General features: G+C 40.5%; 1 protein-coding gene across 2 annotated transcripts in view; it reads right to left on the bottom strand.

Annotated features, from left to right (window-relative positions):
* Nucleotides 1-13,147: 13,147 nt before the first annotated feature.
* MAGT1 (magnesium transporter 1) overlaps nucleotides 13,148-27,080 on the bottom strand; it is a 16,388-nt gene continuing 2,455 nt past the window's right edge. For both annotated transcript variants that reach the window (XM_073641014.1, XM_073641013.1), the window contains exons 2-10: nucleotides 23,181-23,350; nucleotides 21,563-21,680; nucleotides 19,451-19,591; nucleotides 19,212-19,352; nucleotides 18,389-18,478; nucleotides 16,673-16,736; nucleotides 15,827-15,901; nucleotides 14,329-14,419; nucleotides 13,148-13,580 (exon numbers count right to left, since the gene is read on the bottom strand). In XM_073641014.1, coding sequence (XP_073497115.1) covers nucleotides 13,565-13,580; nucleotides 14,329-14,419; nucleotides 15,827-15,901; nucleotides 16,673-16,736; nucleotides 18,389-18,478; nucleotides 19,212-19,352; nucleotides 19,451-19,591; nucleotides 21,563-21,680; nucleotides 23,181-23,350 — 906 coding nt within the window. In that variant the 3' untranslated portion in view covers nucleotides 13,148-13,564. The remainder of the gene's footprint in view (nucleotides 13,581-14,328; nucleotides 14,420-15,826; nucleotides 15,902-16,672; nucleotides 16,737-18,388; nucleotides 18,479-19,211; nucleotides 19,353-19,450; nucleotides 19,592-21,562; nucleotides 21,681-23,180; nucleotides 23,351-27,080) is intronic.

Genomic DNA, 27,080 nt, shown 5'->3' with positions numbered 1-27,080 from the left:
TCTGCTTTTTCTCAGCGACGTAAAGAGGCGGCGGTGCTGACAAATAAAGCCCCTTAATGACAACCGTTAAAAAAGCATATTGGTGGTAGTTAAAAGGGTTAAACTGGATTTTCCTGAGAGAAACAGTAACTAATAAATAGTACTGTGCAAAAATTCTAGACAGGTGTGGAAAAATACTGTAAAGTGTGAATCCTTTAAAAAATAAATGCATGAATAGAAATGAAAGAGAGATCCCTATCAAATCAATATTTGATGTGAACAGCCTTTGCCTTCTAAAAAGCAACAATTCTTCTGGGTAACATAGGAGGAACAAATTATAACAAACAGGTGATAATGATCATCGTTTTCATAAGTAGGTTGAAACGGTCATTAACTGAAACGGAAACAGTTGAGAAGGAGGCTGAAAACTTGGAGGGCAACATCCAAACTCTGCTACAAGGGTGAGGTTGTGGAAGACATTTTCATATGACACGTCATACACCATGGCAAGACTGAGCACAGCAACAAGACACAAGGTAGTTACATAACATCAGCAAGGAGTCTCCCAGACTAAGATTTGAAAGCTGACTGGGATTTTCATGATGTGCTGTTCAAGCTGTTTTGAAGCATCTGAGCCTTCATTCACTGAAGAAGCAACTCGGGAGATGCGCGTTGTTGTAACTGTGTTCTGACTCAATCAGATGAAGAAAATTGTGGGACTCGGCCTTCTCAGTCATGAGCGCTCGGAGGAAAGAAATGAACTCCATCGGTGAACAAAACAATTCTGTTTATTACCCTGTGAGCAGGATTCTTATTCCATTTCCAGACAGTTCCCATTGGAAATTTCCATCAGCTGCCCCCTTGTCACAAACATGTTATTATGAGATCTTTAGCTATCATGTCTTTCCCAGTGTACTACCAATAACACAGTTTTCTCAAAACATTGCGTGTGAGATAGGAAAATATTAAACAAAATATAAGTCTATGAGACTAGTTAATACTAAAAAAAAGATAGACTATAGAACAAAATATTAACTCTTGTATATCAGCGTCGAGATGAGAAAACAAGAGGCTTGCCATTGCATTTCTATGGGTTGGTTTTGATTCTAATATAAATTATATTTTTTATATATATATATAATCTTGCTTGCTATAATGTACTAGGACTTCCCTGTTATGCTTTATTAATTAGCAATGTACTATCATATTTAGGAATCCATATATATATATATATATATATATATACATGTACAGTACAGACCAAAAGTTTGGACACACCTTCTCATTTAAAGACTTTTCTGCATTTTCATGACTATGGAAATTGTACATTCACACTGAAGGCATCAAAACTATGAATTAACACATGTGGAATTATATACTTAACAAAAAAGTGTGAAACAACTGAAAATATGTCTTATATTCTAGGTTCTTCAAAGTAGCCACCTTTTGCTTTGATGACAGTACTGTGCAAAAGTTTTAGGCAGCGTCTCCGAATTCTCCCTTTGAGCACATATGGGAAATTATTAGTTGGCAATTGCAAAGTGAGCTGCCAGAAGATGATCTTGATGATTTGTTCAAGTGCATTCAGCGTGGCAGACCATTCCTCAGATAACCATTAATAACTTCATCGATAACATACCACGGCATGTAAATGTGAGGATTTCTAAGCCTGGTGCTTACACTCAATATTGAAAAAATTGTATGTTTTGAAAATGTTGTGGAGTGTATTTGGTGTATATATGGTGTATATAGAATTTACCTACCTGTAATTTCCTTTTCTTCGCATCCGTAGGCAGCACCCAATGGCTTAACTAGTTTGACCCCCTTCTCACTATAGAAGACACATTAGAGCAATAAAACTAGCAACTAATAAAAACAATTAAGACTATAGAGAATAAAGAACCTCACAAAGAAACCAGTCCTTATTTTGTATGCAGCAAAAAATTAATTTATTTTAAAGGTGCTGTCCAGGTTTATGATGAAAGTCTGCAATCACTCTATGTGCTGAATACAGTCGCCAGGAAAAGAAAACTACAAGTAGGTAAATTTTATTCCTTCCTGGACATCCTATGGCAGCATCCAATGGTATTTAAATAGAAATAAAGTGATTAAGTATTAGACATACTTTCTCCACAACTTCTTTGTTAATGGCTGAACCGTCAGAAGACAAGATGACTAGCCTATGGTGCTTCACAAACATAGAACTCGAGGTGCCCCAGGCGGCACTGCATGACCTATTATAACGGAATAATGTCTTTTTATGCCCAAAAAGCTAAGGGGGAGTGTGCCTTGATGGAAATAGGAGGATCTTGATCAGCCAGAAGATACAAATCTTCAATAACTTCTCTTATCCGGTTAGACAGAGATGAGTTACAAGTCACACATGCTTTTTCCATCGGGACTTGTTCCCCAACACTCATGTCCCAGTAGTCATGTAAATAACATACATCATGCTAGAATTTTTGTTAATAATTAATTTATTGATTATGATTAATAATTAATTGACATTTATAATTATTATATTAATTTATACATAGTTTTTTTTTTGTTATTGTTTTTTTCACACCCGTCACTTCATTTATACATCAATATTTATTTCGGATCACGTTATTAATCATGTGTCACCACTCCACTCACCAATCATGAGTAATTAAATTCCAAGTCCCACATTATTCACAATGTTTATTTTCATTCATAAAATTCATATCTATTAAATTTGATATGGTCATCAATCATGTATAATTATTTTGCATTAATCGTGAGTAATCACATCATGTACACAATTTTTCAATATGAGTTTTCCCATTTCATGCACACATCTTCCCATATCAGTTTTCACACCACATCTCACATATTCACAAGATTGGTGCATTTACATTTGATTTTTTCACATTCCAGTATCTTGTATTTTGTTATTTCTTCACAATCCTTTCCACTTTTTATTTATTTCAATAACTCATATATGAATTATGTGACAATTCATTGGTTTATTATGTTTCTATAATATGTATAATGTTATTTTTCACTTTTATTTTTATTTATTTATTTTTTCTTAGGTTATGTGCATGATTTATGTTTATAGATTGATTTACTTTTCGTATTTTATTTGCACTGTTATTTAATAACTTGTATATGAATCATGTGCCAATTTATTGGTTTATTATGTTTTTATAATATGTACAATGTTATTTCTTATTTTATTTTTTATTTTTTTTTTAAATTTTTTTTTCATGTATTTTTTCTTAGGTTATTTGCATGATATATGTTTATAGATAGAGTAAGTCGATGTGAGAAATCTTTCATGTGGTCGCGGCTGGGTGAGGCCGGCATTCGTAGTACAAATAATAACAACTGTTAATATTGATTTAAATATATCGCTATTATAAATACCTTCAGCTCTATGCCTGACCTGCGCGCATACGCGGAATTGACCGCTTCTAGGACTCTTCCTGACTCGGCCAAAGTGATCCTGAGCATACAAGTGTTGCATAGCAACCTGTTGCTTGCGTTTCATCGGCCGCGAACGGAAGTTCCATGACGTAGAGGAAGTGGACATCCTACGCATGCGCCATTGGAGGCTGGGTCGGAGACCGGAAATGTCAGAATACACACCTGACAATAATGGGTGATCCACACATTTTTACTACATATACCCCGTACGCTACACACCTATTATAGCTCCCTGAAGAAGGCTAGATGAAACGCGCGTCGAAGCGACAGGCGGGCGGCTGCACAGAGCACTTTACTAAGGTAATAACCCCTCTGATATATACTGTGCATGTATTTGTATGCATCTAAATAGGGCAAATTATGTGGTTACTGGCAGCCATCTATACTTTTATGCACACTAGGCTGGTCATGTTCACATATTTCTATAACCTATTATCACTTTACTAAGGTATTAACCTCTCTGATACATACTTTGAATGTGTTCACGTACATCCAAATAGGGCAAATTACGTGGCTATTGGCAGTCATTTAAATTTTCATGCACATTAGGTTGATCATGTTCACACACTATTAAAGAAGGTTATTTAAAGCTCTAATGATTTTTTAGGGTTGTTTTTTCACTATGGCTATTTGTAGCTATTAAACCTTTGTATTATCGAATATACAATTTGAGCATGCCTCCTTTTGCTACAGTTGTTTTATCATGAGGATAGTTTTGATAAAGAACATTTTCCAAATCTCATTATATGGTCTGCGCATACAGAATTTTGCCCCCTGCTGATCTTTGTGAAGCACTGTATTGTATTTTATGTTTTTTAATCTTTTTCAATAAAATTTTTTTTTTGGTTTAAATATACTCACAGTTTCTTTTTTGGGGAACAAGTCCCGGTGGAAAAAGCATGTGTGACATGTTTTCATTGAGTTCATGACCAGAGTTATTGTATAGGACTCCATTAATGGAACAGTGTTGTTAAGAGATGAGTTACAAGCCTTATTTCCCATATTAGGACTCCTGAACTGAAGAAACAGATTTTCAGCCTTCCTAAAGCTTAAAATTTGTTGAAGATAGATAAGAACTATTCTTCTGACATCCAAAAAGTGTTGTTTTTCATGCTCCTTTGATTGAGGTTTGGGGCAAAAGATATATTTTTTGATTGATATCAGCCGATGAATTGATCTTGGGTAAGAAGCCAGGCATCAATCTAAGTAGTAGTTGGTTAGAAGACTCTCTCAAATAAGGCTCCCTGGAGGAGAGCGCTTGAAGTTCTCCAGTTATCTTAGCAGATGTTATTGCTTCTAAGAACAAGGTTTTGAATGAGAAGTATTTGATGGACACTTGTTCTGCTGGTTTAAGTGGTGGAGACATGAGCTGATTTAAGAGATAAATCACAAAAAGGAAAAGGCGCATGAAAGGTAGGTCTTAGGTTTTTCACTGCCTTTAAGAACAAATGTATTGGGGTGCCATGAAAATGTATTTAGCAAATTATCATTTATAGCTCAGAAAACAGCTTTTAATGTATTTGAGAACCTGTGGGATGGACACTAGCGAATCCAGAGATGCCTGAAGGTAACTACACTAGAAGTTGTAAATCTTCCAAACCCTCGGTATTCCAATCTCCAAGATCCTATGCCAATATGTAGTAGGGGTAATAATAATATTAGCAAATACCTCCAATTAGAAATGTAATATAGTTCTTCTGATTCGCTATATCGCTTACCTCATGTAGGGCATTGCAGTAGCTTAGGTATCTATGGTTAAGACCACTAAGAGCAAGAAGACACTAGGGCCAGAAATGAAGGATGGCAATGGCTTTCGCTTGCTCCTGTCCGATTTTATTCAGGACCTTCATAATTAAGTGCACTGGAGTAAAACTATATTTCAACATCCCTTTCCAAGGCATGAATAGATCTTATATGGCAAATTGTTGATTTGGGAACAAAATTTTGATATCTTAGCATAGTATCTGTTCACCATGACATCAAAGTGTGAATAGCGCATTCTGGCTGTGATCTGCTGCAAAACGTCTGGGTTGAGACTCCACTCGCTTGGATGAATAACGTTTCAACTGAGCCAGTCGGCTCTCAGATTCAGAAAGCCGTGGATGTGGACTGCAAAAATGTTCTTGAGATTCTGGTTGCACCAATGAAAAATCTGGCAACATTCTTTAGCCATAGAGAACTCTGTGTGCCCCCTGCTGGTTGATGTAAAACACTGTAGCTATGTTGTCTGGGTTATCGCCTCCTGTTGCCACAGAAGTGATTTCAACAGAGATAAGGCTAGTCTGACAGCCCTTTGCTCTCTGAGATTGCAGGAGAGGGCTCTTTCTGCCCAAAACCACGGCCCTTCAGTACAGAAATTTTAAACATGGGCACCTCAACCTTTTGAGGCAACCAATGTGACAATCAGGGAATGTAGATATATAAGAGATCTTCCTTCAAAGGAGGGCTGGAGATAACCACTGGCTCAGGTCTTGCTTGTTGGTCCATCAGATCTTCATTGGCAAGTCCAGAGTTCTGGTATCCCAGTCCCAGGAAAATAGGATGTTGTGGTGAAGCAGGTAAGAGTGGGTCCTGGACCACTGGACTGGATCTATAACTGAGGTAAGGGAACCTAGAAATTTCATTGCACAGCGAATCAAGACTTGATGAGAGTGAACGAGATATTCATGGACTGAGTGTTGATTAGGAATCTCAGAAATTTGATTTTTCTCAAGGATATCAACTGTGATTTTTCCAGATTTATGAGAAATTCATACGGTTTGGAAAAGGAGAAGCAATTATTGTTCTCAAGACGTCTTGATTAGCCAGTCATGCAGGTAAGGAATGATGAAAAGGCCTGTTAATGTTAGGGCTTCTGCAAGGCAACCAATATCTAAGTGAAAACTCTGGGGTGACGACAGTCCCAAATGGCAGCTACAAGAACTGGAGATGGATTATATGAGAATTCAGCAGAACTGCATTTCATGGAATTTCCTGGAAAATAGAGATGTGGAGGTAGACATCTCTGAGATCTATAGTTGTGTGAAAGTCCCCTTTTTGAATAAAAGTTGTTGCCATTGCCCACCAGGTCTCCAGATGGATATCAGAGGCAGGAATGGAGCAATGGAGGTCAGTGATGAGACACGCTTTTATCTTGAATGTAGTGATAGCCAGAGGTTGGTCTGTAGACCACGTAGACAATGCCATGAAGAGGCCTTCATGATGGTACATCACACCAGTCCTACTCCTAGAATTATGGTGTAGGGTGGCATAATGTATAGTAGCCAGACCCCTCTAATGGTCATTCCAGGTACATTAACAACTTGATGTTACATTGATTTGGTTGTGGAACCAGTGGTACAGCCATTTCTCAGACAGGTCGAATGTTTCTCGTGCTACTGTGAGCAGTTTGCATGACCTAATTGTGCTACCATGGTCTGCAGCATCCCCGGGCTTGTCTCTTATCGAGCACATCTGGGACATCCTTGGTTGGCAATTGCAAATGGAGCTGTCAGCAGAGGATCTTGATGATTTGCCCAAGTGAATACAGCATGGCAGAACATTCCTCAGACGACTATTAATAACCTCATTGATAGCATGATAATATGTGTAAGTGTGCTGAATGAATCAAGACATTTTGAAAATATGGTTTCCATTATTCAATCATTTGTGTATCATTTACATGTCTTTAGATGCTGAGATTTCCATTATTTTACAACTTTTCCTTCTTGGTGTTGAAATTTCTATTTATCAGATGTCTATTATTTATAATTACTAGTATACCTGGGTTATTGTATTTTTCAAGGGCTATGTGCACACAGCATCTCTGTTCCACCAACGGTGCTACCAAATTTTCTTAGGCGAAGAAGCTTCAGAAAAATGTGACCGTTCTTTTTCTTGAGGAGGCTTCATTTCTTTTTTTGCGGTGGACCTTCTCTGTATTCTACAGTAGAGTGGCGAACGGCAGAAGGATTAACACGTTACGGTACTTCTTTCAGTTTTCGAACCTTGAAGCAGTTTAAATAAGTAACAAAAGTGAACATGTGTACAGCACTGTCGTTTGTACATTGCTGTGCACTATGGTCATTTTCAGCAGTGGTTTTGGGCCACTTTTTTCAGGCTGGTTTCACCTGAAAAAGTCATTGTGCAAAACACAAGAAGACATGTCTGTTTTTTTTCAGGCAGCACAGGTAAAAAGTGGCAATGCAAGTCTATGAAAAACACGTACAGCACACAGTCATCAGTGTATAGCCTGTGTGCTGTACACCAAATCACTAAAATTGCAAAGGATAGGAGAAGCTTTGTAATTTATTTCTTTATTCATCTGTGAAAAACAAAACACTGATGGTAAAAATGGACACACTGACGACACCGGTGCCATTTTTTCATGTACGTGTTTAAACACGGATGTCTGAATGAGGCCTTAATCACAGCTGCTAAACATTTACAAGTTGTACAATAGTACTGAGATGATCAGTTTCTAAATCTGATTAAAGTAGGATTTCTGAAAGAAACTGAAGAGAGGGGCTTTGAATATAACAGGTTTGTGATGACACTGCATTTATTCTTAATTATGCCAGATGTATTATTCAGTAGGTCGAGACATGAGGCATTCTTCATGTAAGCCTGCACGTTGACGGCCTGCTGATTACCTATTGTATCAGCCCCTACAATTTAGTCTTCTAAATAACCTTGGAGGACAAAGACGCAGGTTAATTGAACAATCGATGTTTGTTAAAATGTTAAATGCCTGCTGATTACCCATTGTACCAGCCCTGCAGTTTATTATTCTACTACCATTGAAGGACAAAATATGCAGGTTAATTGAACACTCGAACAATGAGAGATTATCTCCTCCCACCTTCCCCCAATCCTGTGGAAAAATGCCCTGAATAAGAGCTGTGGACTATAAAAAGGGAGTACTGCCTCTGTTTCCAGAGACTCTACAGGAAAGCAGCCAAGGAACAAACTGGAGGAATACAGATCTGACCCATTGACCATCACCCTCAAAGGCATTTGGTGAACCCAGGTTGGGCCCATCAGGTCACCTGGCCACATACCTCAATGTACTGTCAGCTTCCTAAGCTTGCTGCCGCCACCTCCTCTCTGTGGGTGCCCGCCAAAAGCAGGGTGCTACTGGTTGGGGAAATTGGCCCTGGAATCCCCAAAGTCGCAGATGTTCTTATTCCCGGCAAGTCAGCGGAAGGGTGAGACTGTCATTTGCACTATCTTATATACTCGTTGGGACTGTACTATTTGTTTTTGACAGTTTGTGATCCAGTAAAAGTATCACACTATTGTGTTACGCTTGCCCTGTATTGTCCGAATAGTATTCTGCCCACGGACAAGGAGTGTGAGCGTTCAGTAGGATGAGCCCTGGTCCATGTGGTCTTTCTAAAGACAGCCAGGCCGGCGGACGAGAGCACCCACTGACCCTCTTATCTCCATATGGTTATTCAGCCAAAAATCATCATAAGGCCATGGTCCCACTATCAGTATTTGGTCAGTATTTTTTCTCAGAAGTGGGAGCCAAAACCAGGTGAGGAACAATCAGAGAAAAGGTATAATAGGAACAAGTCACCAATTCTGCATTTATCACCCAATCCTGGTTTTGTCTCCCACTCCTGAGAAAAAATACTACCCAAATATTGATAGTGGGGCAGTGGCCTTATTATGCTTCTAGGACTAAGAACTACAATAATGTCAATTAAAAACAAAAGTTTTATTGAAAATTGCAAATTAAAACAGATCAAAAACCATTTTCCAGATCTCATTGTTACGGCTTGTCCAATGTGTATGTGTGAAATATATTTGTAGGGCACAGCCAGAGTTCTTCTCTTAGATGGTGTCTACAATATAGTCATCTTAGAATCATACGAAAAGGAAATGAAATTCTGAGATAACTTTTATAATGGCTGACCAAAATACTGAATAATCATATTAAATGTCTCATTTAGATCAAGACAGAGTATGTGCATCAATGTATAAAAACCAAAATCAGATATTAAGAGCGTTCACCTAAAATATCTCACATTGGCAAATCTGTTGTCCCAGTCACCCATACTATGCATTTTCCAAGGTACATCCACCCGGTATATAAATTGTGGGTAAAAAGATCAGGAGACAATATCTACATAAATACATGCAGATTTCTAATGGACTAAGAGGGATTGTCCACATCTCTAAAAACACATGGTAAACTGGCCCAGGGAGGTAGAAAATAAATAATAATGCACTCTGCAAGGTCTCCACTTCTTTTTTTCCTGGCTTTTTCCAGGGGGACGGGCTGCGGACAATTATATGCCCTGATTGGCTGCAAACATCACATTCCATCCGAGCCATAATCAATCTCTTCCGTAATGTGAAGGCAGCAGCCGCTGCTTGGATGCAGTGATCTTGTCATGCTTCCAGCAAGCGGCAATGATCTGGTAGGTAGTTATCTATTTTTATTTTCTCACCACCTTTGGTCCATTTACTTATTTAAGTGTTGTAAAGGGACTGCCAGCACAGAAGGACTGTTCAAACAGAGTCTCCCAGCTCCATGGTGAGGCCAATCATTTAAATACACCTTCGCACCTGCTTGTTCTCCCTCATTCTCCACCCTCTCTTTGATTGACAGCTGTGGCTTATAAGGACCAGAGAAGGGAGGAGATAGATGGAAACCAAGCAGGTGGGAGGTTGTGTATATGTGACCACCATGATGCACCAAGCGTCTGTACTTGGTTTGAACAGTCATTCTGTGCTGACAGAGTCCCTTTAAATTAGAGTACAACCCTTTGATGCTTCAGATTTCACCCTACTACTATACAGAGCAAGATCTGCAGTGAAAATCTGCAGCAATTATTGCCACCCTGCTGATTTAAAACCTGCACCACCCGGTTCATTTTCATGTGGATTACTTGCACAAAATGCAGAAGAAATTTGGTAACATGTCATTCATTTTGCTAGTACTCCAATATGGTGCAGATTTTCTACCCCAGAAAATCCACCTTTGAATATATTCTAAAGTAGTTGTTGGAAAGTGTTTCACAAGAGTGTTGAAAATATAGATATATACCCCATCATACAGCCAGTCTATAGCCGAGCACATATTGCGATGTATGCGCCCTGTCCATATACTCTACACAGATCTCATCTCAGACAACATGGAGACCATGAAAACCTTAGAAAGATTTGCCACACCAATTAGCAACATGTCCTGTTTGCACTGAAAGAAAGCTAAATCTGCAAATAAACTATTAGAAGAAATTGAAGGCAATAACATTTTACAAATCAGTGTCCAAGTATTGCGCAACTTCTTGAATATTTCTTAATTTCTAAACACATGTTTTATGATTAAAATTCTAAGGCATCAGTCACCCAATAGGGCAGCAACCACAGCACAAGTCCATCAGCTGAAGCCGTAATGGTGCATACAGGTCAGGCACTTCTCGTTTCTGGCTCTGAAAGTATGAAGGGAACGCGTCACCAGGTTTTCCCTATATAAACTAAAAGCACTATTTTTAAAGGGACTGTCAGCACAGAATGACTGTTCAAACCAAGTACAGGTGCTCAGGGCAAACATTCATATACACCTTCCCCCCTGCTTGTATTTCCATTCATCTCCACCCACACCCATCTGATTGACAGCTCTGGTTTCATAGAGCCATAGACTGAAACCAAGCAGGTGGGAAGGTGCAGTTAAATGTTTTTGGCTACATCACAAAGCATCGAGCGCCAGGGCTGTGGAGTCGGTAAGCCAAACCACGACTGACGCCTCAATTTCTGACTCCACAGCCCTGCCTCACTACTGAGCGTGTACATAAAGTGCAGCACTGCCTCACTACTGAGCGGGTACATAAAGTGCAGCACTGCCTCACTACTGAGCGTGTACATAAAGTGCAGCACAGATTCATCTCAACTAAAAGCAGAGACCCTTAGATCAGGAATAGGACAGACATTTATAGGACATTTCAGAACTTTCCCAAATTCTTATGAAATCATTTACAGCACATCCTGCATTATACTACTGTACCCAATTTATTATATATTTTAGGAGTCGGTCCAATTGATACCTACTCCACAGCCCTGCCAAGTACCTGCACTTGGTTCAAACAGTCATTCTGTGAGGACAGTCTCTTTAAGCTATCCAACACATCACTGCAGCAGTGTGTACAAGCCTCCTGCTCCTTCATGAAAATATCTTATTATTCTCCCACACTATTTGCACGGTTCGGACCGATAGGGGTCACTGCTCTATGCTCGGCGCCTCCCCTCTCCCCGTAATCGCAGACCCTACTGTCTTGATGGATATGGATGACGTCTACTAAATCATCCACTCAGCGCTGAAAACTCAAGTCTGTGCAGCTGAAACACAGACATGTGCAGGCGCGCTTCGGTTTGCACCCCTGAGGACAAGTCAAAGTCCTGTAACGTACATGCGTCTGCCTCACTTCTGGGTCAGTGGCTCCCTTAAGATATACCGGAGCAGGCTTGCTTTGCTTTATGCTTCAACCGCACAGGCTCAAGCTTTGTAGCACTGGTTGGATGATGTAGGAGAAGTCATCCACAAAGATCAGTGCGCCGGAGATTGCAGGAAGCGAGAGGAGCTGCTGAGCACAGACTAGCGACACCTATCTTACCAGACCACACCGATCAGTACACGGCGCCGGAGAGTTATAAGAGATATTTTCATGGATCTGAGAAGACTTACACAGATTGCTGGAATGATGTATAAACTGGTTTAGAGGTGGTGCTTTTAGTTTGTTTATTTGGAGAAATAGGTAGGAGAGATCAGCTCATCCACATACGAAGGATCCGTGCAGAGGAACGTTGCCACGCTACAGGAGGAAGTGATGGAGAAAAATTCCAGCATCTTCATAAAATCACGCTTTATTGAAAAAAATTAAAAAAGGTCACAGGTTCAGTAACCAGGAGTTACAGAGTAATAAGTTTCAGACCGCTTCCTTTAGTCATTGTATGCAATGACTAAATGAAACAGTCCGAAACGAGTTTGTTTGCAATTCCCGATTACCGAACTGGTGACCTTTTAATTTTCAAAAAAAGTGATTCTTTGAAGATCCTGGAATTTTTCTCCATCACTTTTAGTTTATTTGGGGAAAACCTAGTGACCGGTTCACTTTATTATTAAAGTACATTCAATATACAGTGAAATATACACACCCAATATTCACATATACATCTTAGAAAAGCAACAATGATCCAGCTATTCAATATGCTGATCTTCTACCTGTAACCCATTACTGCTTGGTCTCACAGTAACATCCCAATATAATGCATAACACAAAAGCCTTCGATACAACTGGACTGATAAAAGATGGTATGGAATAAGTAAAACTGTTTATACATGGCTTTGATCCAAATGTACAATCACACAGTTGTATTTCATTAGGTGATCAATTTACTGGATATTTCGCATAAATGATAGCCCAAAGACATTGGCATCTTCTCAATGGGGCGGTTGATATTTCTGAAGGCATCTTCTAATGGGAGTTGATCCTTCTTCCTTTCCTTTAATAAGGCAAGCTGTGAGATGGCACCACCATTTAGTAAATGCTATGGTAGGTGACAAGCAGGAGCCTTCCACCTTCCTCCAGCATTTCTCAGCATAACCACAGGTCTTGTGCTTCTTAAGTAAATCCACTTTTTTTTTTTAAAAAATGTGTACAACTAAATAATTAAATAGCCCTCCACCCTCCACCCCCACAGAAAGTAAAGAATCATACCAAGAACATATCACTAAAATAGGAAAGTTCATTTTATTAAGTGGGAAGAATAAGGAAATCTCCTTGTACCGGGCTTGAGGAAGGAGCTTTGTTTGGAATCTTGTTAACTCTTGTGCAAAATACAAAGATGCAACCCAATTTATTTCTTCTGCTCTCCATTTGGAATGGGTCGGGGGTTTCTGCACCTTGGATGGGATAAGACTGCTGGGGGTTCACTGCATTTGACTAAGGCACTGCATCAGGTCTTTGGTTCACGGTTACCAATAGTCTTAGACCAAACAATCTCATTTATAACAAGGTCTCATATTTTTTTTGTAAAATATCTTAAGATGCACAATCCAATGTATAGAAGCTTCATGGGAAGGCGTCTCTAGAAGTAGCATGAACCTTTCCTGTGTCTTACCAACGTCTTCAATATGATGGAACTGCATCTATGACATTAGAAAGCTAAAAACAAAAAAAGACAATATGAGTTTGTGTATAACCATAACAGATGCCAAGTGAGAATTTGTACTTCTACATTTTCTCTTTCATGTGATCAGGAAACCTCAGCCTTTTGTGCACATATTGCAGCTACCTTCCCACAGAGACATTGTTTCTGCAAGTCCCTGGACAGCTGTCATACGAGTCCGAAAAGTTAAGAGATATTCGCTTTTTTTTTTAACTTTTGGTGCACGGTATGCATAAACTATTTCCAGTTCAACCGAGCGTTTCTTCAGATTTTCTTTTGGGGGGCATGCACTTTCACCCCTCCTTCCCAGATACTGCCAATCACAGATCAGATACAGACAAAGAGGAAAGTGCACACCCCTAGAGAAGATGCTGAAGAAAAGTCCAGTTGCAGTTCAAGCAGAGATTTCACATACAGCGCTCCACTCTGCACTGGAGTAATGCAGTGCAAAACGGAAAATTGCATAATTAGTGGAACTCTGGGATTTTACCTCAATTCTTAAGGTGAGTGACAGGTCCTTTCACAAGAACAATTAATTGCAATAACATTAAAAGGCAGTGTCTGCTAGATAGAAAGAAAAAAAAAAAAAGAAGGTGAATAGAGAAATATAGTCTAACATTTTCCATTAGTACATGCTGAAGGAATAGCTAAAGGCACTGCACTCGGATACACTGAGGAAAAAGTTTAAAATGTTTATTATCCCCAAACCCCCTGAAAAAAAAACATTAAAATGTAATGATTTACCTGTATGGGTATCCATGGTACTTGGATCTGAAGACAGAAAGCAGCCAGCTGAAGAATACCACCACCAGCGCCAAGCCTGCCACACACATCACTATCAAAAGAAGACGGTCTGGCTTACTATATGGCAGAATGCAACTTTTTCCAAACTTTTTTCGTCCCAAACACAGAATGCTTTATATTCAAGAAGGCCATAAATAGGCGATTTGCAGGTAAAACAGTAGCCACAAATTTGATAAAAGTAAAAACAAAAATATAATTCTTTATAGATATTGGCAGGATCTTCTATTTGTGTCTAATAAGCCATTTAGAGAGAGTCAGTCACCATGATACTACTACTTAAAATAATGGTATGTCTGTATTGATTTGCCCAAAAATACTTTTCTTTTTGGCAACTGACAATGTCATGTGGTGACAATTTCACTGTTCGGTAACTAATGTGCAATCACGCCATCATCATGTGATGGCACAGGAGCGGTGCCCAGGTTATCACAGTGTAGTAGTTGGCTGAAACTTTGTTACTTTTGATTTTTTTTTTTTTATTGATAAAAGGCAATTTTTCAAGTTTCGGTTAATCTTTAAAAAGAACCGGTCAATCCCCAAATACAGATATTGGGTTAATCTGCAGATCAATAGCATTACAATGACACAGACCACCTTACTGAAAGCACGGTCCCTGGGAGAAAATTAACTTATTTCCTCTATAAAATTTTGATAAAAATCATAGTTTTCTCTGCTGCAGATCTACCAGTTCTCTCACTGCTGAGCTGTGTATAACCCCGCCCACACCACTGCCACTGATTGGCAGCTTTCTGCCTATGTACAGTGTACACAGGAAGCTGCCAATCAGTGGTGAGGGCGGAGTTAAACAGAGCTCATAAATATAGAGGACAGCATGGCTACAGGTTTACTAGTCCTCACGTGATAATCTGATAATGAAACAGAGATTTTATCAGAACTATAACAAGCTGCCTAGTAAATGACACATCACTGGAATCAGGATCTCTGTCTCTTTATTGCGCTGCTCTCAGATTAGGTGGCAAAAACATAGCAACAGATTCCCTTTAATACAGATCTTCTTGTCCTGTACAAGAAATAGCCATGAGCACTATCTGCAAAGTCACTTGACTAAACAAGGCACCATTTTCCAATCTGACAGAGTGTGCCGAGATGAAATCATTTGACATAACAGTCCCAAAGCCTGCAGCTGCACTGCTGATAGCCAACAGCATGTCCCCTTACTGTCAGGCGCAGAGTGGTCTATGAGATCTTGTGTGAATTCAGCCCTTGTCCATCAATATTCTCACATAAACACAACTATTTGCTACTATTCCGTCCAGTTCAGATATTGATGTAGATTGTGATCTGAATTCATGCATGCAAGGTTTCCCCTGACAAATATAAAGGGAGTAATGTGGCCACAAGTAATACAGACTTATCTGGCCCCTAATAGAAGCCTTTTACTGCAATTCTACTTGATATTCATTTTTACACTACTCACTCTTTCGCTTTCCTATATCCATTTCAGAAGTAGCAGCTTCATGTAAAAGGACCATTCCCAATGTTACTCCACCATCTAGAAGTCAGATGTAAGGGAAAAGAGAAGCATATTCACACTAAGCCTTCTATAATCTAGTGTAATATTAGCTTGTCTACCATACTCCTTCCAACTTGCTGGAAGCAGAGCAAAAACACTTCATGGGTCATTATTAGTGTTGAGCAAGTATGTGCTGTCCGAGTATGCTCGGGCCGAGCACCGAGTATTTATAGCTGCTCGGTAATATGGTTGAATCGCTCCCGTGTGCATGATTTGCGACTGTTTGACAGCTTTATTACATGTGGGGAATGTGTAAGAAATAGACATTCCTCCCATGTAATAAAACTGTCAAACAGTCGCAAATCATGCACACGGGAGCGATTCAACCATATCACCGAGCAGCTGTAAATACTCGGAGCTCGGCCCGAGCGTACTCAGCGAAAAGGTTAATAGAACATACTCGCTCAACACTAGTCATTATTAAAAGGTTCACAAGACCCTGGTCCAGTGACCACTGACTGCCCACGTTGCTGCTTGATTGAGGTCCTGCAAATTGTTTTGCTCAACTAATTCATGCCACTGAGCCTCTGCTTTAATGGAATCTTTGGTTTTACAGAAATATCAAAAAGTTCTAAAGAAAGGAATTAAAACTCCGTAATTTAAATTTTTCATGAAAAAAAAAAAGTTTAGTTTCCCTTTAAATGATGCTTTCATGACCCATTGGTGGTTAAACAGCCATCCACCCACATCCAACGTGTGACGTACATGTACATCTCATGTTAGGAAGGGGTTAATCCGAAGAAAGGATACTGAACAGGAGAACAATGTGAGTTTCTGCCACAAACTGCGCTTGGCTGCTTCCGTGTATATAATTCTGTAAGAAACATGAGAGAAAAATCAATAGTATTTAGTATAGATCTAGTATGAGGCAATATAAAAAGGTCTGGTTTTACCATGCAATAGCGTCAGCTACGGTGTATATACGGATTTCTCTACAAATTAGTAACCGTCTTCAGAATCCGCATTTTTCTTACCATCAAAACTGTAAAAACTGCTCCAGTCACTCAGACTCCCTCATCTTAAAGGGAACCAGACATGCAAAAAAAATATAAAAATAAATAAATCTATTAATCTGCAGGTTATTAGCGCTCTGAAGCTGTGAGGCCACCGCACTGAGAGCCCCATTGTCGGGAGTAAATAATTTGTATTCCTCCCAGCAGTCTCTGGCTTTCAGTCAGAGCTGTGGCTTCAGTCACTGCTCAGTACATAGTGAGTGACGGCTGTAACCATGCCCCGGCACTGACTGACTGCCAGCTCTGCAGTGATGCACTGCTGAGCTGGCTGTCAGTCAGTGCGTGGGGTGGTTACAGCTGCTACTCTCTATGTACTGAGCAGCAACAGTGACAGAAGCGGCACCGGCTGCGCCTCTATGACTGCGCCTCTATGACTGAAAGCCAGAGACTGCCGGGACAAATAAAGTTAATTTCCTCCTATTAGCCAGGCTTTTGGTGCGGTGACTGCACGGCTTTAGAATGCCATTAACCCTAGATCTGCAGGTTAATAGCGTTTAGGGACATGAAAGATTCTCTTTAATTCCTGATCCGCTGTACTAAATCAGACTTCCTCTCCTCTCCAATCTATCCTGGATGCATAGCTTAGCCCATTTCAGATGCTTCCACCATTTGCCATTTCTTTCCAGCTGCTACACAGATGCTTCCACCATTTGCCAGTCATTGCACTGGTTGCCCATCTACATCAGAATGGAACTGTACCATATCTCCTCCCCCATCTTCCTCTACCACCATCTAACACCAACATTTTCCATACTCGGAACCTACCACTCCTGTCTCAAAGACTTCTGCAGTTCTGCACCAGTTCTCTGGATTTAATAGCTTCAGACAATAAAAGTTGTAAAGTGGTAGTCTAAGATTCGAAAAACGTATATATTTTTTTTTTCAGAAACAGAGCAACCACTGATCACGTGCTGTGTGGCTGATATTGCAGATTAGCTCTATTCACTTCAATGGGGCAGACTTGCCCAATAGTCAGGGGTGATGCCGTTTCTGAAACAAAGCATATTTTTTTCAATCCTAGACAACCCTTTTAAGCGTGCCCAAAAGACAAGCCATTTTAGACAGGTCTATCACATCACCTTACTAATGGAAGTTTTCTTGATTCTCCCTTCCTACTTTTGAGATACCCCCTGCTCCTGAATGGACAAGAGCGCAGTGGGGGTGCATGGTCTGTGCAAAGAGTAGTTTGAGAAATTGGCAGCCATTGAGAAGAATGAAGATATATGCCTGGAAATCAGAGTAACCATGCCAAAAGAGTAATTTTAACCAAGCATAATGCATTTATTGTGAGCTGGAGGGTCTCTTTAATTAATGTTCCCACATAGAGCTTATGGCCACAGAGAGGGGGGGGGGTCTTCAGTTTGGCAACCCATTATTAAATATAGCCTCTAACCACTGATTTCTTGGCTTTGTTAGCCTGTCGGAGGGGGGGGAACAAAACAAAAACATTTACCACTTGACCAGTATGGGGGTTCTTGTGCGCATATGGGGGTCCACGGATGTGATTCCACATTTGTCCAGATGTCATTGCCAGCACAAAACACTGAGACAAGAAGGAAGAACATTAGAGAGGATTGTCAAGAGCCATTTGTAAAAAGTTTCAATGTCCCATGAGTAAAATTAATAAACAGGGACCCATCATTCAGCTGTCTAATGGGTTTGGTTTCAGACCCTCTCCTGTTTTGAGATTTGCTGTCACGATGGTATACGAGCAATAATATTATGAAATATGGAAAAAAGAAACCTTGCTACTCTGTCAAAATCCCTCTTGATGTTCCAGCACCACAGTCCTAGGGACTCTTATCCATCCTGCAGGGATGATGTCACATGTATTATTCGTGTGACCGCTGCAGATAGTCACTTGTCTAAGTGGTCACGAAATGACTGCAAAAACAGTAGGAACCACAGGAGCCGCAGAGCTGAAACGGCAGCGGGTTTTACCAGCGAATAGTTAGATTTTATAACATTTCTTAGGTCACGTTCCAAAAACAATTTAATAGATCTACATCATTTCCACGCCATTTTAAACCCACACGCAGATACAAAAGGTTGTGGTTTTCGGACATCGGTAGCACATTCTGATCTGTTGCACCATTACCCCTGTGTGAATGCGCCCTATAGGAGCGGTGTTACCAGTCAGGCACCCAAAGGTTTGGGCGTACATTAATACCACATCTTTTTCTTAAACTCCTTTAGTACGAATTAAAAGAAACACCAAATCATATAAAAACGTGGGGTAAAAATGTTTTAGTTGTGAAATACATGTCAGTCATTACCAGGGCAGCCAGAGACCATCCGGTTTTGTTGTACAAGAAATCAAGGCTGCTTCTCCTCAAGTACACTAATCCTCCGATCACAGCTATGAGCAGACCGAGCATTAAAGGGCCAGCGTAATTAGGAGGTCTGATCACACGGATCTGAAAAAAACATTACAAAACACAATCACAATTTTAATATTCCTTGTTTCATAAAGTACAGCAATGAAAACCCTGCTGTAAATGCAGAATACTCTTACATGGACATCAGTCCTATCTGCAATCCAGCGAGCAATTTGTTCTGCCGCAAAACCCCGCACTTGTAGCTCATACGTGTCGCCTCTCCTGGGCTTCCCCTTAGAGGGGAAGTGAATGAAGGTCGGTGCAGAGTTCATATTCAGCTGGAAGAACAGGATGCAATGATGCACAAGGTGAACAGTTTATATAATATAGGACTTTTCATATTCACAATATAAGTCTTAAAGGGTTACTCCCAAATAGTAAGTCCCCGCCATCCACGAAATAGGGGAGAGTTTACTGACTGCTGGGGTCCAAAAGCTGAGACCCCCACTGATCCCGAGATTGGGACCCTGCAGCCCGGTCCTGAATGAAGTGGAGGTGCACAGTGAGGCCTCCATTCAAGGTCAGAGGGACTGTCGGAAATCGCCAAACAGTGCTTGGCTCTCTCCAGCAGTCTCATAGACAATGATTGGCTTGGAGGATGCACAGCTCCGATCCATTCAAGAAGGATCTGCAGAGACCCTTTCTCTGACATATCCCCATCCTACAGACAGAAGGACTTGTTTGAGACTGACCTAAAACAGCAAATTATTCTGTGCCTATGGAATAGGGTATCATTTGTTGCTGGCTGGGGGTGCATCCACTACAACTCCCAGCAATCCTGAGCTCTGCAGAGTCCCATTTTGAACGGAGTAGAGATGCAAATGCTTGACCTCCTTTCCATTCATTGTCTATAGGATTGCTGGAAATAGCTGAGCAATGTATTATGCCTACTCCGGCAGTACAAAAGACAATGAACGTTCAAGGTTGAGCATGTTCAAGATGGAGCTCTGCAAAGCTCCATTCTTAAGACACCCAGAGATCAGCAAGTTACCCCTAATCCATATAGGGGATAAAAGCTATTGCCAAAATAGCAAGTTAACACTTGGGAGAGAGATAGTCTCAAATGTGGCGGCCTCCTAGACATTACAAGTACCAAAAAAACTCCCTCACATCCATAGTAAAATCTCCAATTAATAATATTATAGCCTACTCCACACTTATTTTTAACCAATTCTTGCAGAGATAGAGATCTATCTATCTATCTATATGCAAATTTTCAGCAGCGTCTAGCAGTACCAGCAAAGTCTATGAGAAACCAGAATTCTCTGTTCACACATGTTGATTTTGGTTTGCTGCACATTTTCTGCCTTGCGTTTTTTGGAAACTAGAGCATCTCACTTCTTTCAGTATTTTTTCACCTGTGAGAGAAAAGAATCCATCTTGTTTGTCTGTGGTATCCATCTCGTCTTCACTCTTATGTAATGGTCATCAGGTAACAGTGATGGGCAGTGAGGTTTCACATTACTGTTCACTCCCCTAAGGTTACTATTGGTTCATAGGTCAGAGGGAACTATTGCTTTGTCTCTGACCCTATTTAAAGTGCCACATGTGTTAATAAAGCAGAAGTCTTTCCTAGTACACCATATAAGGCTGTGCTGTATTGATTTCCTCGAGATCTCGAAAATATAATTTTAATATTTGGAGTTCGGAAGGCATAGAAGAGAGCGTATTTCGCTCACACACCCATAGGAAGTAATAGGTGGTGAAAAAAAGGCATCTAAATTTGCAGCACCATTTTTTTTAGCATTTTTGATGGCAAAATATAATGTTTTTTTTTCCTTCCACAGAACTTTATGTACATGCATAGAGACAGCAGGACAGTGAAAAAAACTGCAAGAAAAATATGCAACAAAATGCCCCTGAAGATAAAGTTTTGCTGCAGATTTGTGATGTAAAAAAGACAAAAACAAAAAAAAAAACAGGTGTGAACATAGCCTGACGATAAGCATACTGCGATTTTTTCCAAATGGACATTCACTCCATAAAAAAAAAAAAACAAAACAAAAAACAGTCATCTGAAAAGTCCTATTAAATAACATTGGTCCATTCGATGTCAGTTTTTCCACACAGACTGAAAATATACTCAGATTAGAGATATAGATTTTTTTTTATTTATTTTGAAAGCAGAAACCTGCATTTTTAAAGTGCAAGTGCTGGTAGAATAGTATCAGTAAGCAGGTTGTTCGATAGACAAGTTTTTTTTTGTTTTTTTTTAAATAACACCCAATGGAACATCCTTCATACATTACCATTTGGAAGACATCTGATCCTTCATCAAAATCCACCATAGCAAAGAAAATCCTATTGGTGAATGCACTTGAGTAACGCCAGGAATTGGCCAGAATCTGGTACTCCTCGTCAGCTTGCCTGCACAGAAACGCTGCATGAGAACAAAGCCATCTTCCAGCTGATTGTCCTTATACTATGAGGGCTGGATCTAATCAATAGTTCTGTTCACTTACAACAAACCCAAAATATGAACGACTGTGAAGAACTATACAGAACAGACCAATCATACTATGATTAAAGCGCAAGTATGCTACTTAAGTTCTTTACTGTATGGAGTTTTGACATATTACCTATAAAGGTGAAGTTTTATGCAGGCTCGGGATATACCCTATTTGCTGGATCACTGCCTCTGCTATACAGAACAAAGGTGCAGGAACAGGGCTGGCGTGCCTTAATCAGTGCTGTATGCTTAGTGGATCTTCAAGGCACACAGAAAAGCCACAGATATCCTGGGACAAATCTCTCTAAGTGACTGTGGACTGGCGAATCCCAACATGGTGCATTACACACAGTCCGGATTCCACTTAAAGGGAATCTGTCACCCCCTGGGAGATATCAGACCTCTACTATGGCCAGGGTATAGAAAAGTAAATCTATACATACCTGTATGGCCCAAAGCAGAGGTCTGATTGCAGAGAAAAGCGCTTTAATCAATTTTTTTTTCCAAAGGCTTGGCATCCGGGGGACGCCGAGCAATCCCCACCTGTATGCTTAATCATATCCCCCCTACCTTGCATGTCACAAGACTGACCCTGTGATGTGTGCTGTGCTCCCTGACTTCCGGGCATGCGCAAAGTGCCGCTCACAGAGTGCGCTTTGCTTCATCTCGGCCCGTCCACTTGTGCTCTGCACCACAGGTTTCTCTTGCGCAGGCGCTGGAAAGTGACAGTGACTCTGTCACCTGCGGCAAAGTGCACAGAGAGATGGGGCCGGGATGAAGCAAAGCGTGCTCTATGTGATCGGCGCTTTGCTCATGCCCGGGAAGTCAGGGAGCACAGTGCACGTCACAGGGACCCGTGACATGCAGGGGAGGGGGGGGAAATTGATTAAAGCGCTTTTCTCTGCAATCAGACCTCTGCTATGGGCCATACAGGTATGTATAGATTTACTTTTCTATACCCTCTATGGCCATAGTACAGGTCTGATATCGCCCAGGGGGTTGACAGATTCCCTTTAATCGCCAGATCGAGAGGGCAGACTGCATACTGCTGGTCACATGACTGCCTGCTTGATCTGGCAATTGAGGTGAATCCTGGCAGTGTGTGTGATGCACACTTAGGACTCGCCAATCTGCAGTCACCCTTTAAATAATGATGTTATAGTTAGTAATATGGTATTCATTATATGTAGTAAAGAAAATTCCAATGTGGGAGAGGAAACAAAAACACTGCTGGGGCAATTACACAATCGTAATCTATACACATACATAAAGACGCAATACTACATTGTGCCATGGGGAAATGGTGCAATTTTGAACATCTCCATATAAAAATAAAAAAAATTAACCCCCCGCAGCACTAATGTACTTTAGAGTATAATCTGCCTATCTGTAAATACATAAGACATTTCTATCCTTACTTGCAAACGATGCATTGCCTCTGTGACTGCAGCGCTGTGAACATGACGATCACAGAATAGTTTCTCGGCGGAGCCTTGATTAATCGCCGGAACTTATCTCCATTCATACGAATGACCGGTCTCTTGCTGGCCCAGTCCATGAGCTGGCCTACCTTCTCCGATAACACCATCTGCACAAACAAGAAGCAGAAATGGAGGCGACTGAGTAACATGCAGGCTCCAGGTAGATCGAATGACTGCAGACTTGTAGAGCAAAGCTGGACAACCCCTTCAAATTTCATAAATGTCACATGTCGTTCATAAATTTTGCCCAAATTCTAAAATGCTCTTTATTGTGTTGCAAATCATGCACACGGGAGCGATTCAACCATATCACCGAGCAGCTATAAATACTCAGAGCTCGGCCCGAGCATACTCGGCGAAAGGGTTAATAGAACATACTCGCTCAACACTAGGTGTCACCCATTTTTTGAGACTTTTTAGTGGGAAAAGTCACATGTTCTGCTGAAATGATGCGAAATTTCAACAACATATTTTAGGCGTACATAAAATTACTCCAAGGAGGAAACTGGATTATGGTTGCACAAAAAGTTGCAATTGATTAATCAGCCCAAAAACATCTGGGAACCCAAAACCCTGTCCACAATGGTGAACATAAAAAAACAAACAAAAAAAAACAGACAAACATAAAATATACTTAAAAAAAAAAGGTACAAATGAGCAAATAAAAAAGGTGCAAATTAAATAAGTTACATTTGTTTTCTACTGCTCTAAAAAATATTCTGCCTATTCTTTTGAACAGGAGCTGTTCTGCAGTACCCAACAGCGGCAGCTACACACTGAATGGAGCTATGCAGCGCACCGCTGTTCAATATGGTCACATTACAGCTTCTGCTCAGACTTATGACCGATGACAGTGGGGATAGAATGCCTGGTGTCGGACCCCCACAGACATGATAACCAATCCATGGCATAGGGGAAGTTCCGGCAATATTTTTATTTTTTTTAAAGGAAACATGTAAGGTTCATTCTGCCCGGACCACAGGCAGCATGAATCAGTCATGTGTGCTTTACTCTGAAACACTGCATCACTTCAGAGAAAACCTAGATTGAAGAGCCTGTCTGAGGACTATATGGGAGAGACCTGATCGGCTTCTCCCCGCACCGCTCAAGATGAGAAACAGTTTCAGTGATGTGTGCATATAGAGACTTATCCATCACCTGGAGCAGGGCAAGAAGAAGCTGACCACAGCAGACTAGTCAGGCGTCTCCCTATAGTCTCCGGCCAGCTATGGAAACTATGGTTTCTCTGCTGTAGCGTTTCAGAGTCAAACATAACTGACTGCAATCACACACACAGCCAGGATCTGATTTAGGTTGCTCGTCGTTCATGCAGCATGGATAAGGTGACAGGTTCCCCTTAACTCATACACTACCTTTGACCTACATGTATGTCAAAGGTCGTGTCCCTGCCTTTGATGTGGGCTCACATTTTTTTTCCCCCCACACTTGATGGTTGATTTAATCAGCCATCAAATATCGGTATTTGTAAGGCAAAACCAGGAATGGGTAAAAGCTGAAGAAGTGGTGACGTGATATATATATATATATATATATATATATATATATATATATATATATATATATATATATATATATATATATATATATATATATATATATATATATATATATATATATATATATATATATATATATATATATATATATATATATATATATATATATATATATATATATACACACACACATACATATATATGTATATACACATACACAGTACAGACCAAAAGTTTGGACACACCTTCTCAATTAAAGATTTTTCTGTATTTTCATGACTATGAAAATTGTACATTCACACTGAAGGCATCAAAACTATGAATTAACACATGTGGAATTATATACTTAACAAAAAAGTGTGAAACAACTGATAATATGTCTTATATTCTAGGTTCTTCAAAGTAGCCACCTTTTGCATTGATGATTGCTTTGCACACTCTTGGCATTCTCTTGATGAGCTTCAAGAGGTAGTCACCGGAAATGGTCTTCACTTCACAGGTGTGCCCTGTCAGGTTTAATAAGTGGGATTTCTTGCCTTATAAATGGGGTTGGGACCATCAGTTGTGTTGTGCAGAAGTCTGGTGGATACACAGCTGATAGTCCTATTGAATAGACTGTTTAGAATTTGTATTATGGCAAGAAAAAAGCAGCTAAGTAAAGAAAAACGAGTGGCCATCATTACTTTAAGAAATGATGGTCAGTCAGTCCGAAAAATTGGGAAAACTTTGAAAGTGTCCCCAAGTGCAGTTGCAAAAACCATCAAGCGCTACAAAGACACTGGCTCACATGAGGACCGCCCCAGGAAAGGAAGACCAAGAGTCACCTCTGCTGCTGAGGATAAGTTTATCCGAGTCACCAGCCTCAGAAATCGCAGGTTAACAGCAGCTCAGATTAGAGACCAGGTCAATGCCACACAGAGTTCTAGCAGCAGACACATCTCTACAACAACTGTTAAGAGGATACTTTGTGCAGCAGGCCTTCATGGTAAAATAGCTGCTAGGAAACCACTGCTAAGGACAGGCAACAAGCAGAAGAGACTTGTTTGGGCTAAAGAACACAAGGAATGGACATTAGACCAGTGGAAATCTGTGCTTTGGTCTGATGAGTCCAAATTTGAGATCTTTGGTTCCAACCACCGTGTCTTTGTGCGACGCAGAAAAGGTGAACAGATGGACTCTACATGCCTGGTTCCCACCGTGAAGCATGGAGGAGGAGGTGTGCTGGTGTGGGGGTGCTTTGCTGGTGACACTGTTGGGGATTTATTCAAAATTGAAGGCATACTGAACCAGCATGGCTACCACAGCATCTTGCAGCGGCATGCTATTCCATCCGGTTTGCGTTTAGTTGGACCATCATTTATTTTTCAACAGGACAATGACCCCAAACACACTCCAGGCTGTGTAAGGGCTATTTGACCAAGAAGGAGAGTGATGGGGTGCTACGCCAGATGACCTGGCCTCCACAGTCACCAGACCTGAACCCAATCGAGATGATTTGGGGTGAGCTGGACCGCAGAGTGAAGGCAAAAGGGCCAACAAGTGCTAAGCATCTCTGGAACTCCTTCAAGATTGTTGGAAGACCATTTCCGGTGACTACCTCTTGAAGCTCATCAAGAGAATGCCAAGAGTGAGCAAAGCAGTCATCAAAGCAAAAGGTGGTTACTTTGAAGAACCTAGAATATAAGACATATTTTCAGTTGTTTCACACTTTTTTGTTAAGTATATAATTCCACATGTGTTAATTCATAGTTTTGATGCCTTCAGTGTGAATGTACAATTTCATAGTCATGAAAATACAGAAAATCTTTAATTGAGAAGGTGTGTCCAAACTTTTGGTCTGTACTGTATATATAGATTTTTCTATTATTCTTCTCACCAGACATGTCACTCAAGTAGAGAGAACTTGAAAATATCCCACACAGATGCTTCCCTACTAAACACAATTGTCATCTATCTACAATAAAAGTGATACCACATGGATTCTGAAAATGGGGGTCCCCAAGTCCTGTGTAAATGGAGAAGTGGTGTTCATGCACGACACCACAGAGCCACTCACTGTCTATAGGACGGATAGAGATAACAGTCTCCATCAGTCCTGCAGCAAATGAATGGAGTAATTGTCACATGTGCTGTATGCTCCAATCACACAAGGGACTGAGTCCTTACTCATTGCATAGGTAGAGGTGCTATTAGTCAGACCCCACTCAATCATACATTTATCACCTATGTCGTTGCTACATTTATGGAGGGAGGGGGGGGGAAAGGAGGGAAGGGGAGGGAGGGGGGGGGGGAAAGGAGGGAGGAGGGAGGGGGGGGGGAA

The sequence above is a fragment of the Phyllobates terribilis genome, unplaced genomic scaffold, assembly GCF_046119375.1.
Source record: "Phyllobates terribilis strain yellow unplaced genomic scaffold, ASM4611937v1 Scaffold_7__3_contigs__length_470593459, whole genome shotgun sequence".
In the NCBI taxonomy this organism is placed as follows: Eukaryota; Metazoa; Chordata; class Amphibia; order Anura; family Dendrobatidae; genus Phyllobates; species Phyllobates terribilis.
Note: the sequence above shows the minus strand (reverse complement) of the source record. Positions and strands in the feature narration are given on the sequence as shown.